General features: G+C 40.3%; 1 protein-coding gene across 1 annotated transcript in view; it reads right to left on the bottom strand.

Annotated features, from left to right (window-relative positions):
- The window catches only part of LOC123963784 (autism susceptibility gene 2 protein homolog), a 215,591-nt gene that overhangs the window by 151,673 nt on the left and 49,043 nt on the right, over positions 1-14,875 (bottom strand). Inside the window, exon 3 of the mRNA XM_046040828.1 lies at positions 7,952-8,164. Coding sequence (XP_045896784.1) covers positions 7,952-8,164 — 213 coding nt within the window. The remainder of the gene's footprint in view (positions 1-7,951; positions 8,165-14,875) is intronic.

Genomic DNA, 14,875 nt, shown 5'->3' with positions numbered 1-14,875 from the left:
CCAAATCCAGATGGACTTGAACTATCTTGTGCGTTCATCTGTGGGGCTATGCGTTGTAAACGGTAGCAGATTGGATTAGATGTAAGTCTGACTGCTGGGCTGAAGTGGTCTGCCTGTGACAGGGCTGGACTGCTATGATAAAAGCTTCTTCAAAACACTCCGGCCCATTGGCCAGAGATGACTGACAGCTGAGATGGGCCTGGGCTTTAAGTGGGCCGACACTTTGGTTTAAAGTGCAGCTACTTAATTTTTCACAAATTGGCTGTGAGGGTTGTCAAGAGCGAGAGCCAGCGTCAGGCTGGACAATGACTAGCGACGGCAGATGTGGTCTGTCTTTCCTTTCCTTGCTTTGCCTCCTTACAGGAGCTACAGAGGCTTCACCCTGCGAGTGCAATGAAATGACTCAGTATAACAGTCATGTAAGCAGTTAGTCCAACCTCCGCCCCCTCCTGCCAGTCCTCCCTGAGAAAAAAAGTGACACTTAAAAAGAAAAGGTTTCTCAATGCAAGGCAGGGAGGGAAAAAATTTAACCGTTTTCAAAGACATGTTGGCCTAGACGTGTCAAACAGCATCAGGGGCTCCAGCTAAAGACAGGCCGCTGGCGGAGGGGACATGGTAAACACACCAGTGTCAGCAGGAGATGCAGGCACAGGGCGGGAGGCTGTATGTAGTTAGAGTTGCGGGGGTGGGGGGGGTGAATGTGCAGTCAGAGGGCCTCAAGCAACAGTGCAACAATGACAGCGTAATAAGTTAGAGGGACCTCATCATCAGATGCTGTCAGAGGGCCCTGGAATTCTAGCAGCATTTTCATCACACATGCTTTCTCAGAGTTACATCCTAACATGAAAGTACAAAGTGCATGGTGAAGCTGTGCAGAGAATTACAGGTCTGCAGTAAAGCTGACACATGCATGTTGCTGTACGAACATCTCGTAGCACAATATTATTTCACAACCTTTAACATGAATATACCATATAGTGCTGTAAAATCACAAGTACACACTAATTTCACACGGCCTTGTCAAGCCCCCAGGAGCATTAAAATGTTTACCGATTGTTGTCATGTGTGTCAGAGAGACACAAAGGCCAGAAAACAAGCCGTCATGATTGGATTTGATTTGATCCAGTGCTATAAACCGCCACTGTGACAGCAACAATTATCATCCCCACAAGTGAGGCCCCCCACCAGAATGGATTTAGCATCTTATCTGACAATCAGGACATTGCTTTTCTTCGAATCTCTTATTGGCTTAGCGGCTAAGCTTATTAAGGGTGACCCACGAAGCTGAAAGAGTTGAACATTATATTACATTTTCACTGCAGATTGAAAAGCATGTAAGCTTGCCTCCGCCCTGACAAAATCAGGGCTTCAGTCCAAATATTTATACACACACACACACACACACACACACACACACACACAACAAGCCTGGGAGATCTGCCATTAGTGCTTTGAACTTGATCTCATTAGATGTGGCCACCAGCAGGTTGAAATAAGAGTTCATTCTATGTAAGAGACTGATGCGGAATGATAATACAGCCTCTGGCAGGCCTAAGGCACGGCTTTTCCATCAGGGCAGGTGGACTGAGGATCTACCCAGTGAGATGATTCAGGGAGCCAGAGGCCAGACACCAGAGCCCTGCGGTTGACTGGCTGACCTGGTTAGAGCTCCTCAAGGAAGCGTCTTCAAACCCAGCGGCTAGACACCGCTCAGCAGTCTCCACAGCAATTACTCCGCACCGCTGGGACAAGGACCACAGCTCTTCTTGTTTTAGATGTGAATGACAAAAGGGGACAGCTGTGAAGTGGTCAGATGGACGAGCTAAAAAATTCCAGTCATGTCATTCCCACGCTGCAAATATTCAGCTGCATTACTCACACTGCCACCACACTACATGTCATGTCACTACATTCACATGGACTTTGAGTCTTTTTGATGCAAGACTACAAAAACACAACATGTGAGATTTGGCGGTACTACTTCCAGAGAGCTACTCAGAAAAGGCTCAGAAAAAACGTGCTCAGTTCCAAGAACCACTACCAGTAATGCCAGGGTGGTCTGCCCAATGACAGTGCCTCCCCATTACACCACACTGCCTCATAATGAGCCAATAAAACACCCCTACCAGCTGACAGCACCTAATGCCAGGATCACTCTTAATCCATGGTTCACTTAATGTGCTAGAGAGGTTTACTCAAGGATATCATGGTGCTTAAGTAGTACTTAAACTACGATTAAACTAATTGCACACTTTTTTATAGTCATGCACATTTGTGAGACCCTTAAAAAAAAAGGTATGTTTTAGAAAGTATACAGAGAATATAAAGGCTACAAATTCCAATAAAACTAATAATTATTAACAGCATAAACCAAGTCCTGTCCAAGTATATTTTTCTATATTTACTTATTTCACATGTAAACTCTCACTAAAGCAATCTGGTGGAAGAGTATTGCAGTCAGTTTGGCTCCTTCTGTATTTACAATAGATACATTTTTGTTCTAAATATTGTTAATCAAGTAAAACCTTTAATTGGGACCCTCAAATAAAATTATGGTAAATACAATGGACCACATAGTACAAAAGGAGTAATTTCTGACACAGCCTATGGCTTTAAGCCATTACATTTAACTACAAGTCGAGCTTAGACTCCTGCTATGGTCATTAGAATGTTTGAGCGACAGGAATTCGATTTTGTTGACGTGATGTAGGAGCTTTTGACTATGATCATTGTCAATCCAGTTCCACACAGCAAACTGTGTGTGCAGCTACTTTTCGGTACAAGCACAGCATTTTTTGTCAGAACAGGATGGATATTTTTCACCATCACTGGGTTTCCATGATTCTGACACATGTTGACATTTAATCCTGTCACACACATTAGATTTATCTACAGTACATTGATGTCCTGCGTCTCTAGCTTGTCAGGGGGAGTAACACACACATGCAGCTTAGGGGAAAACTGGGTGCGTTTGGTTTGATTTAAAGGATCTCAATCAAGATCACGTTTAAGGTTCAGAAAAAATGGTTTAAGCTGTTTTTTGATGCATTCTGTCCTTTTTCAAAAACTGTTTCCAGAGACTTACACCACATACAGATTATGTGTTATATTTTCTGAAACAAATAATCAATAATCAGTATTTAAACCACCAAGAGGGTAAGAGGAAACTTTTCATTTATAGACAAACCACTATTCCTTCCAAGAGGGACTCCTGTTCAATATAAATCATAGCCCCCAAATGTCTGGGAAACCGACACAGGAAAACAGACAGACCAGCAGACTGACAGGTGGTTGGACTGAGATGTGGGGGATCAGAGGGAGGAGGTCCAACCTGAGCCCTCCTTGCTCGCCCGCCTCCCCACTCCTCCAGTGCCAGAGAGCAGATGGGCCTCACAGCACACCCCTCTGTTCACCAGAGTTACTGTACAAAACTGCACAAATCACAGGCCACCAATCCAACATCAGTTAACTGAACAGAGCCTTAACACAACAGAAACATGTATCCTGCAAGTCTAGATGCAGTTCAAGAAGTGTGTGGCCTGTAGATGAAGCCCCACCACTGGGCCAGCCAGTGTAATATTTAAATGGTAACATTTCAAGTTTTGTCAAAATCTGTTCCGACATTTCACTTGGGACACATGAATAAACAAACAAGCTAACAGACTTAAACTGTTTTTTCCTTCCGGGTTTGTTAATGTTTATAAGACTTATATTCATAAGTCTCTACATTCCAGCTGAGCTCCTGAAAACAGCTTAAAACCAGTCTGACGCAATGAATATGTGAAACAGGTTCTAATACCCTCTGTGCTATTATCCTACATGTGACCTAATTGTAACATTCCCTGTTTATATTTGCAAATACGCTACTAATTCTAAACGGGGAAAAAAACATGACACGTGGAAATAAATGTCAAAAGGCGACTGTAAACTTGTGTAATTAAGGTATAGCTCTCACACACATACAAGTTAGGCATAGTACCTTATTTGATTTCACACATCACAAATAGACCAAGACCCTCATTCACACGCATTTATCCAGTATTAATTGCCAAATCTTTACAGTCACTGTTCTTTAGACACTGACCTCTTATAACCCCACACACAATAATATCACATAACAAATCACTTTTTCCATTCCTACAGTATCAACGAATGCGTTTGTCTTTAAGACTTCATCATTCGTAATTGTCATATTCAATAGAGGATCCAAAGTTTAAAGATTAAGAAATCGTTTCCTATTTCATTATTCATTTATTAATGTAATCCAAAAAAACAAAACAAATATTGGCTTGTTTTTCATACTTTCATATTTTTGCTAAAGTCAATTATAGTCAAGTGTTTTTAGTTAGTATTTTAGAAATTAAAAAACTAAGCTTAATTTGCACTCACTTGTGCACTCACTGTAGGCATGTACAGGGATAGGAATGGAGCCACTTTAGAACTTGCTTGTAAATTCCTCCAGTTTTTAAGATGTCTTCAGTATAAAAGCAATTCAGCGATAGTTGTCAGTACATACAATGGTACACAGCAAAAAAAGAGAAATGTTATTAGTTAATTTGACAAACTTTCCAAAATAGAAGCAAATATAAAACGGGGTTCATGTTGCTGCCCACAGTCTAACTCACAGTATCCATGGCAACATTAAACTTTCTTTTTCTTGTAAGAGTTCATCTGTATCTGTTCACCAAAGTGATGACTTTTAACAAGACATTTTTCAAAATATTTGACCACAGTAAACAATGGTTAGTTTAATGCTCCTTGACCTTAAACAGTCTCTGATTAAGTTTTTAAAGCTACAATACAGTTAATGTAGCCAAAATCTAGATCAGTAATCATCAGTGGCAATTAAACAAAAACACACCAGTGATTAAAAAAGCTCCCTCCAATTTGATAAAAGCAGAGAGGAGGGAGAGAATATAATTTGTGGCTTGCTACAGTACTCCCATCCATCTCTGCTGAAGCTTCCTCTATCTGGGCTCTTTTTTCACTGTGAGGCGATATGTCAGAGGCGCTTATAAACATTTCTCTATTTTTCCCCCCTTGAGCTTACAGTATCTCATAGTTCAGTACATTGGGTCAGTGCCAGAGATCGAAAACATTTGCAGCAATCTGCGAGCTCAGCTAGAAGAAGAACAAAATAAAAACTGGTGAAAAAAACACCTCTTGCTTTATGTAACACCAACTTCTCTCTCTCTATCTCTCTGTCTCTCTCCCTCTCTCTCTCTCTCTCTCCACTTAAAGTCAGAGTTAACAAAAAGTGCGGATAGCAGGTGATCAGGTGATCTCTCACCAGACAGTGGCATTTGTAAATGGAGAATTAAACCTTGAGACAGACCTCTGACATTTAAAAATGTAACCTTGTAGGAGGACAATGGCTTAACATTTATTTATAGTGAAGCCAAAGAAAAGATAATAGTTCTGCTAGATAACTCTGCCGCTTGTTTCTCTTCAGAGAGGACAAAAAGAGGTGGAGTGGGGCGCAGATGATGATCTTTTCAATTATGCATAAGTCATAAAGAATGAAAGATTAGGCTGTTATTGAGCACCAAGGTTGATAGGTCTAACTGCACTTTACAGGGAACAAAAAAATATTTTTTCATTATTAAAGCTGGCTGTGTAACAGTCTGGGCTTCTGCTGCCCCCCAAAAGCAAAAGCATTATCATCATAATCATCTGTAATGTAGTCATTAAAATAATTTTTTATAATTACCCAGATTAAAGGGAGCCATTGTAATTTAAAGCGCTCTCACTGGTGACTACGCCAATACGCCTTGCATTTAACCCATCACTGTTGTTGCTACCATGTCACAGCCACCTGTGTTGTGTGTGGAGGGTTATGGCAATGTATGCTGAGTTCGTGTTTGTGTGTGTGAGCACATATGTGGGTGAGGGAGGAGAGAAAGAGTGGGTGAGAATGTGGTGGGTGTGTTTGCGTATGTGAGCTTGCACGCGTGTGAGTGTATCTGCTAGAATTAGCGTGTGAGTGCGTACTCGGGAGATCAGGGTTGGGATCCCTCTGCCAACAGCCTAAACACCACACATGACCGGAACAACCACAGCCACCGGCCAAAATATCCAACACCCCCAGTCACGCCAACAACACATGACTTGGTGACCCTCACAACAGAGGTGCGCTGCATAGGCTTTAGGATGCAGTCCCTGTATGCTACATTCACACGACTAGTACATTCTCAGTCATGTGACTTGATGAAAATAGCAGCCCTTTAAAGCAGTTGGGACACCAACCACCTTACTAATGACTACAGACTGAGGGGATCGTCTACTCAGCAGTGGAGAACAGCCACAGCAAGAACACAATAACTGCCTGATACAAAACATCTAGTGTAAATATATTTAGGATTATATGGGTTGAAGCTTGCATTTGTGTACCGCAGAGAGTGAAACGCACATAAAATGTCTAATTATGAAATTTTTATCATAACTTCCCTAAAAAGCAAGCAGATATGTGGTCAATAATTTCAATTACTGTTCCGACTGTCATCTAATCAAATGATTTTGTGCTGCAATAAGCATAATCTTCAGATCTGTAACCAACAGTACAAATGTGGAACCGAAAGCAAGAAATACCACCTCACTACTGCTCCTACAAAACCACTGTGGGTTCAACTGTGTACTGTGTATTTAAGCAAATGGTGTGCCTAGTAACATGTGTCTTTGTTTTCCCTCATGTCTGCTTGTTCTGCAGCAATCCACACAAACATGTCCTTGAATATGCAGTGTGTGTGTGTGTGTGTGTGTATGTAAATAATAGGTAGTGTTGTAACAGATAGTCCTTGCTGGTGGAGACACACCACTGCATGTGTGTGGCATAAATATTAATTAGTGACCTTGTCACCTTGCTGCACACAGAAATGTATTCAGGCATACCTTACATGGATATACACTCTCACACGCTAGAAGCTTCATACTTTCATGAAATATAGAAATGTGATCCAGATAATTATTTGTCCCTGTATTCTGCTTTCCCTTTTTTTTTCTTTTTCACAAATGAGTTTTGCTCGTTTGTACAAACAGCCTCTACATGGAGGGTGACTATGTTCCAAACCTGAGAATACTTGTTAGACGGACTCACTCCCAAAAGCAAAGAGCAGAATCAATCCCTATCATTAAACCAACACCGTAGCAGTAAACACAGAGATGGTGTTACACTAGGAGACTGCTACAGAGATACGGTTCTCTCGGACTTGCAATAGTTATAATTGACATGCTCTACACAAATCTTTCACCTCTTTGGTACTTTTTGCCAATGCCGTTAAAAGACACAATGCAGACATATAACACAAATATAATGTAGTATACATATTGAACTGCTTAGCCTGCATGACAACCCCACAGTAATAAAAAAAAACAACAACAACTACCAGTTATAATAAGTTCTATAAATTCTATAATGACCACATGAAGTATCTTTGGTACATATTGATTCAGTTTAAAGAACATCAAGGCCAGGATCTGAAAAACTGTGAGAAGCTGTAAGCAAGAGCAGCATAGGGCCACGAAATCATCAAATTACTGGATGTGACTGAAAAACTGAAAACTAGCTACTACTTTTTTGTTTGGCCTGTAGCCATCCCACCTCCAATGCCAGCATACACACTGTACTGCACAAACACCAATGCATTAAAGAATGTAGTTGTTACATAGTTGTCACATTTGCCACAACACACCTCCTTGGTGCATCGAATACAAGGTGAACACAGAGCCAAGAGGAAAAAATTGCAGCATTAATTTGAAAGTATTCACTGTGTCAACAACTGAACAACACTTTCTCAGCATACGTACACTGAAATGACAGAAAGGCTGTATCCAAATGTCACACCTCATGACAAAAATGTAGTCTTCCGCTGCACTTGCCACTTACGATTTATTAAGCATATGATATTACTGTATCAATACGACGCAATAGAAAGATTAAATATCTTAAACTCACCATTGTGTGTTTCTTGTTCAGGTGTTTCTTCTTCCTCTTGCCTTGTGTGTGTGCCAGGCGGGGGATGTTCTCCTGGTCTGAAGGCTGTTGGTGGTGGTGATTGTTCTTGCAGGACTCCAGGCTCAGGCCGTTGGGGACCCTGGCAGGCTTTTTCTTGTGGAGGCACACTGCCTGGTTGTCTCTGCACGCCTGGGGCTTCAGTGTCATGTTCTTCTACAGAGGAAACAGCACAAGAGAAAGCTTAAATTACTACCAAAAACAAACATTTATCACTACTGCTGGTAATGTGTTTTACAATGTGTTGTATGAGCTGTACAGCTGGCCTTTGCAGAACTCACTGCAATCATACAGTCCATCAACAGTCAAATCAATAGTGCATTAAAGTTCTATTCCAAAGAAAACCAGCTCATTAGCACACTTGAGAGCTTGAAGAAGAGCTGAACATCCACTTATAAAAGCCTGTTTTGGCAGATAGCAACCCTCTACTCTACAGTAAGCAGTGCAGTAAATTTGCTCCAAATTGAGGGGTAGTCGCGCAGAAAGGCTTTCGATACAGAGTAGTATGACATGATTTTCTCCCACAAAGAAAAGCAGAACAAAAATTGGTTCTTTGTTAGATTTTGTTTTGCCATTTGGTACACAGCAGAGAGGCCAACAGGAAAAACCAGTGACATTGCTTTTAGGTGGTATGTGTCTTAGATAGCAAACAGGATGCCAAAAACAAGGGTAAGTTTTGACAAGTTGCTTTATTACAACTCCTGTTTTGATTGTTTTGCCACACTGGTCCACCAATTTGATCCAGACTGAAATATGTTAAATTCTTCTGGAAGGACTGCCATTGCTTTTTGTACTGACATTCACAATGCCCAGAGGACGAATGGTAATGATTTTGAATGATCCCTTTACTGTATGTTTACTCTAGTTCCAGAATATGGTTCCTGTTTATGGGTTTTGAGTGAAATGTCTCAGCAACAGTTGGATTTACTGTCACGGAATTTGGTGTGGATATTCATAGACAGTCCTCACAGGACGAATTGTAATGACTTCAGGGATCACTCATCTTTTCATCTAGCACCATCATCAGGACACATTTTAATGTCTAATGCTTCATGATAAAGTACCTGCAAAACTAATGACACACCAACATGCTAAAATAACATTGTGAACATGGTGAACATTCAATCACCTGCTAAAAATCAATCTGTTAACATTGTCATTGTGAGCATTTTAGTATGCTGGTGACAGCATTCAGCTCAAAGCACTTCTGCTTAAGTACAGCCTAGCATGGCTGTAGAGTCTCGGATCTCGGTTAAAGACATTTTTTTAGTATGGCTTTTATTCTTGAAATACTATTGGATACTAGTCAGCTGTTTGAGTCAGAAGTAATAACCTCCTAGTTACAAAGTCCTGGAGATCACTTGCTAATCCAGCAGTGTGGCCAGTACTGTAACACACTATTCCTGGAATTTTCTACTGAAGTATTGGAGTCTGTGTAGGTGGTGCTCTTTTTATGCTACTGCAGTCAGTAGCTATTCTACTGCTTAGAATAACTAGTGGTTTTGGGTTGTATTAGACTGCATATCTAATACATGCCACTGTAACTAATATGTACCATGCTACCTGTTTTTACCTTGAGACAGTCCGAAATTTGAGTTATTTCACATTCAGAGTAACACAACAATGGCTAATGGAGCCAGTTCAAGCAATTCTGCTGATTTGCATTCCATTACAATACTCTTAGCAACATTCATGCTCGGTCTGAAGTAGAAGAGGCAAAGATAAAGTTGAGGAGAAACTTTGACTTTGAGTTTACCTGTAAGGCACCTTTCTGAGATCAGCAAAAGTACAGCAAAAACATTTAACACATACATTCAGTTTACCCATCAAAACATAAAAACTACATCAGAAACATTTCTTTTCATGAGGAAAAGTGGATTCTGAAAACAAACCGATAAGCTACTAACTCCAATATTGCAGGGTACACACAAGGGGTTATGCAGGTTGACAGGGCTGATCAATAGAACCACTCATCTGCTGCTGAGACTGTGTAATGTATCACAGCCGCCCACAGTTAAACTTATGGAACAAATCAGCTTTGTTATTTGAAGGAGCGACCTGTTTTGCTCCATTGTGGACAAAAGAGCCATTGGTGTTAATATCCTCGGGGAGACATTTAAGCTGGTGAAGCAGCCATCAGAGTCAGACTGCTGAGGAGGAAGGCACAAAACTGCAACAGCTGCATTAATGACATGTCAATACTCAAAATTTTAACCGGAAGGCTTGAGAGACATGGTTGTGAGTATCTAGTGGCACTTGCACTGGATACATGAACACTTTTAAGGCCATGAAATGTAATAGATAGACATGTTAGATTAAAGGACTTATTCTCTGGGTGCATGTGTACTGTTTGTTTTTAACCTTGATGAGGATTATTCCCGCAGAAACACCCCTCTTTGCTGTTTTTCCGATATTTGCCTTATTTTATCTTATGCTTTCTAAATCCTCAATACCTGTGCTACTTGAAACGTCCTTCCACTAAATGATGTTGTTTTCTCATTTCTGTGTTCTTACAGAAGTTTAGGATAACTTAAGGTTTAGATGGAGTATGGACACTCTTTGGTAGAGGAAAGCAGCTAAGTACATGAGTATTTGTACTAGTGTTGTTAAAAATATAAAAAAAATTTATACATATCGATTCTGAATATTAACAGTTATGGTACTGTTCTGAATATATAACAGTTTTAACACTCATATTCCACAGCTCCCCGACAGCGAGCTGATACACACCGCTGCGTTTTTTTCCCTGCTAGGGTTTTGACAAGTCCCGCCCTACTGTGCTGTGATTGGCTATTACTCATCACTTGTGATTGGATGCTGGCAAAGCAAGCTCATATGAAAGTGACCCTACAGAGCGGTGCTACTGAAAGAGCAAAGCACCTGCAGGACCGACACGCCGTCCTCTATAAAGAACCTGGAGAGGTTGGTGACGCCTCCCCTTTCAACATCACTAATGTTTTAAAGAACATAGCCCAGTAAACTGTTGTTGATAAGATAGTTGTCCTGTTGTTTGCCTAGCAGACATTTATAATTCTCAAAACTAAGCTAATCCCCCTCAGAGCTATCAGAGCTGAGGAATCTAAGACAGCAGAGTTTTAGTTGATAAGAAATACTTTGACTAAGGTCAAAAGTAAATCAACTGATGGTGTTATTTACCCTGGGGATGCTGGGGACGTCTCCCCACCACATTTTGAAACAAATGATTTTCTCCCCATCGCTTTTTGAAGAAAATGTTCTGGAAAATAGTTTGCAGCAAGAAATGTTAACTAACAAATGCAAATGCTTTGAGAAAGGTTTATTTGTACAAAAAGCATGCAATGCAATTTAAATATAGTTTCCCTTCCCCTTAGCTCCCTTAATTAGAGCAGAAATTGTCTCAGGAATGCAAGAAATTAAAAGTTTAATACTCAAAATATTCTTCAAAATAGTGCTACAAATCTTCGTCTTGTTCTCATGCATTGTCACGTTATGACAACACTAATTTGGACCCTACTTATTATACCAGTATTTTCATTTCATGATATTTTGGACTCCTACTCAACATTTCAATGGCAGATATTTTTACTTTTTACATTTGACAGTTATAGCTGCTAGTTACTTAGATGACCAAGGTTTTACATGTAAATATATAATCAGTAAAAAAAAAGTATGCATTGTTATAGAATAACTTTTATAACAATGCATGCTGGTTAAAGTAGCTGTACTTTAACCAGCAACACAAAATGCTGCACACAGTAATGCAATCATAATAATCAAATAATAGTATTAATACAACAATTACACTGATAGGAGTTATTCTGCTGCCAACTGAGTACTTTTAAGTATATCTTGCTGCTAAGTACTTTTAGTACTTTTATCTAAGTTAAATTTTGAATGCAGGACATTTGCTTGCAGTGGAGCTAGGCAGTGTTCAGACCGACTTGCAGTCTGATGAGCCTATAAACACATAAATCTGTTACAATTTGAGATCATATTTCATGGTCTCATTGGTAACCTTAGACAACACGCCCCCAGCAATGCATCCCCCTGCACTGTTTAATGCAGAACTGTTTTTCATTCTTAACCCCTATTAATGTTACTTTAAGGTATTTCTACTTTTCTCTACGTAAAAGACCTGAATACTTCTCCTGCCACTGAGCCTCTCACATTTGCCTCATGCAAACTGTGACATCATTCTGATCTTGTTTCAGTTAAGTATGAAGGAAAAAAAGTGTCTCAGTCCAGTAACATTGTTAGGGGTGGTTTATGTTTGGTAAACAGCACTCAAGTTAGACTCCACAAAACCCTGCCTCAGTCCAGGATTTATCCCATAGCCCACAGAAACCACGGTACGCCTCATATTTGGTATATAGTGCATATGAGGAATGGAATCAAGGCAGAATTCCCACAAAATACTGGTGAGGGAAAAAAAAACAAATCTCTAGCAGCAACTGTTATTCGTTAAAGGACCACCTCGTAGCAACATTAGCATGCCCACAGAGAATTACTTCACCAGTGTTACAGATATGCACTGCTGTCAGAAAGATGAGTTTGATGGGTGTGCTACTGGCACTGACTCACTAAACCATTTCTAAAGGCCTCAATTCACTCGTAGAAAAACAAGTGCATGCATCAACTAATCGTGTTTGCCTTTTCCGCCCACACTCATCCAAGGCAAATAATGCAACATGACATGCATTGTCAGTGCACAGAATAAGTGACAAAGTTATGATGGGGCTGAGAGAGGTTCCATTGTGCCAGCTTACTGCATGCGTCTAAGCCTCCGAACCAACTGATTGCTTGGAATAAATTATGCGCATTATGTTTTGCCTGCTCACGAACAATAGCAAGACAAATTTCTCATTTCAGCGCCGTATGATGACACTGAAAAAAGTAATTGCTCAATATGGCTCACTCTCTACTAGCTTTCATTTCTGTGATTGTCTGGCAGTGCACAAAGTAATTACACTGGGGCATTTAGTAGCATGCACGTCTGCAGGTATACTTACAACAGGTTACAATCTGGAAGGCAGCTATTCTAATTAAAATTTTTGTGGGGGATTTTTACAAATATTGCATAATGTTTCACATCCAATGTGAGACAAAAACTTGTTACTTGATCAATGATCCTGTTATTAATCTGATATTTAAAGTGGATTTACTGAGCTACATAAGTCTTGGTAAAAATGTGTTTTGCTTATTGTTCCTTCACTTGGATGTTGTGCAAACTGATGTGCAAAGTTTGAGTTTTACACATTAATCATGGTCTAGTATGCGACTTATATATGCAATATTCAACATTTCAGTGAAGTAGGAGCCATCTTGGTTCTAGCATTTAAACTTTTGAAATGAAAAATACTTTGATTTCTATAGATTCAGGATTTTTCAATGAGGGCCAAGGAGTAGACATCATTTTAAACTGAGTAATTAACTGTTTAGAGAGTATTTTATGTGTCTTAAACATGCCTGGAGGGGATCTACTGTATAACCTTCACTGTTAATGTGTGATTTCAGCAGATACTCAGATATGCTTGCAGGCTGGATCTAGAGTCTTTTCAAAATTGTATGCCAGAAGCTGTTTGCAGTAGATTAATAATGTGCACTGTCACAGTTTGCTCATCAGTCCCACTCTTCAGCCACACTTTCTAATCCCCGGCCCTTTGTATTGCTTTCTGGGTGCTTCTCAATTCTTTAAACTGCATCCACATTTTCCTCACTTTCATCTTTTACTATCTATCTTTAGTATCTTAGTCCCGCCCACCGGAGATGCATGGAGAGACGCAAGGAAACCATGCGAGGAGAGAAGGAATGAGGAAATACGTTTTTTAAGAAATGAGACGTCCTTTCCTCCAAAGCATCACGAGAAGCGACGTCCGTTTCTGATGACGGAGGCAGCTGATCACAGCTGGATCAGCTGATCAAAGCTGTCAGCTGTCAGTCAGCTTTAACAGCTGGAGAGACTTGATGGAGTTTGTGTCTCAGTTATCACTGAGCAGCATGTTTTTTTCTCTGTAACTGTTACCTGTTTAACAAACACCTGCACATGAAGAATAACCTGCATTCAGTAATTAATACTGAGCCTGATCTCATCCCAGGGCATCAAATAGGCTACAAACGCTTGGTCAGGCTTTCTCAAAGCGTAGGTAGGCCTATTTGATGCCGCCTTTAGCTCCGTTTTAGGCTTTCCATTTATTTAATCTTCTGATTTCCTTTAACACTTCTCCATTCATTTAATTTCAGTCACATCACTCTTCACATCATATCAATAAAACACTTTCATTTATATATCTCATCAGCTGATTTTACTCATGGAGCCGCCGGCTACTTCCTTTTCCTTTCCTTGAGTCTTTGCTACAGTTCAGTGACTTGTTTAGTCAGACTCCTCACTCGTTTACTTCGTTTTATTGTCGTATATTTGGACTAAACTCTCTGGAATGATCAGCCTCATGTGACTGAATGGAAATATAACGATGATAAACGAAGTGTTTCTTGCAGACCGTCAGACAGACTCTCTCTGACTTTAATTATCTCCATAAAATAACAGTTAATGGGAGAAATAACAGAGAAGGGAAATCTGTTTTAAGAAATTAATAAAGTTGTGTGTGGTTTTAACTAGACGGTGAATCATAAAACATCAGCTGCGGCGTCCAAACAGAAACGGATCTCCAATAAGGTTGTGTCAGTCAGTAAAAGAGTGACTGCGAAGGATGCACTCGTGTATTCTCGCTCTTAGCTCCCAGGAGCACAAATTAGAGCTGTGGGAGGACAATTAAGGGAATTTAGAAACAGCCTCTGTCTCTAACTCCTCAGACCTGCCATCCCCAAGCTCTCCACCAGATGCCCTCTGACTTTTCCTATCACCTGACTGCCACACCCAACTAAACACCT

This window comes from Micropterus dolomieu, linkage group LG23, assembly GCF_021292245.1.
Source record: "Micropterus dolomieu isolate WLL.071019.BEF.003 ecotype Adirondacks linkage group LG23, ASM2129224v1, whole genome shotgun sequence".
In the NCBI taxonomy this organism is placed as follows: Eukaryota; Metazoa; Chordata; class Actinopteri; order Centrarchiformes; family Centrarchidae; genus Micropterus; species Micropterus dolomieu.
The sequence above is the reverse complement of the archived record's forward strand: the minus strand, read 5'-3'. Positions and strand labels throughout refer to the sequence as shown.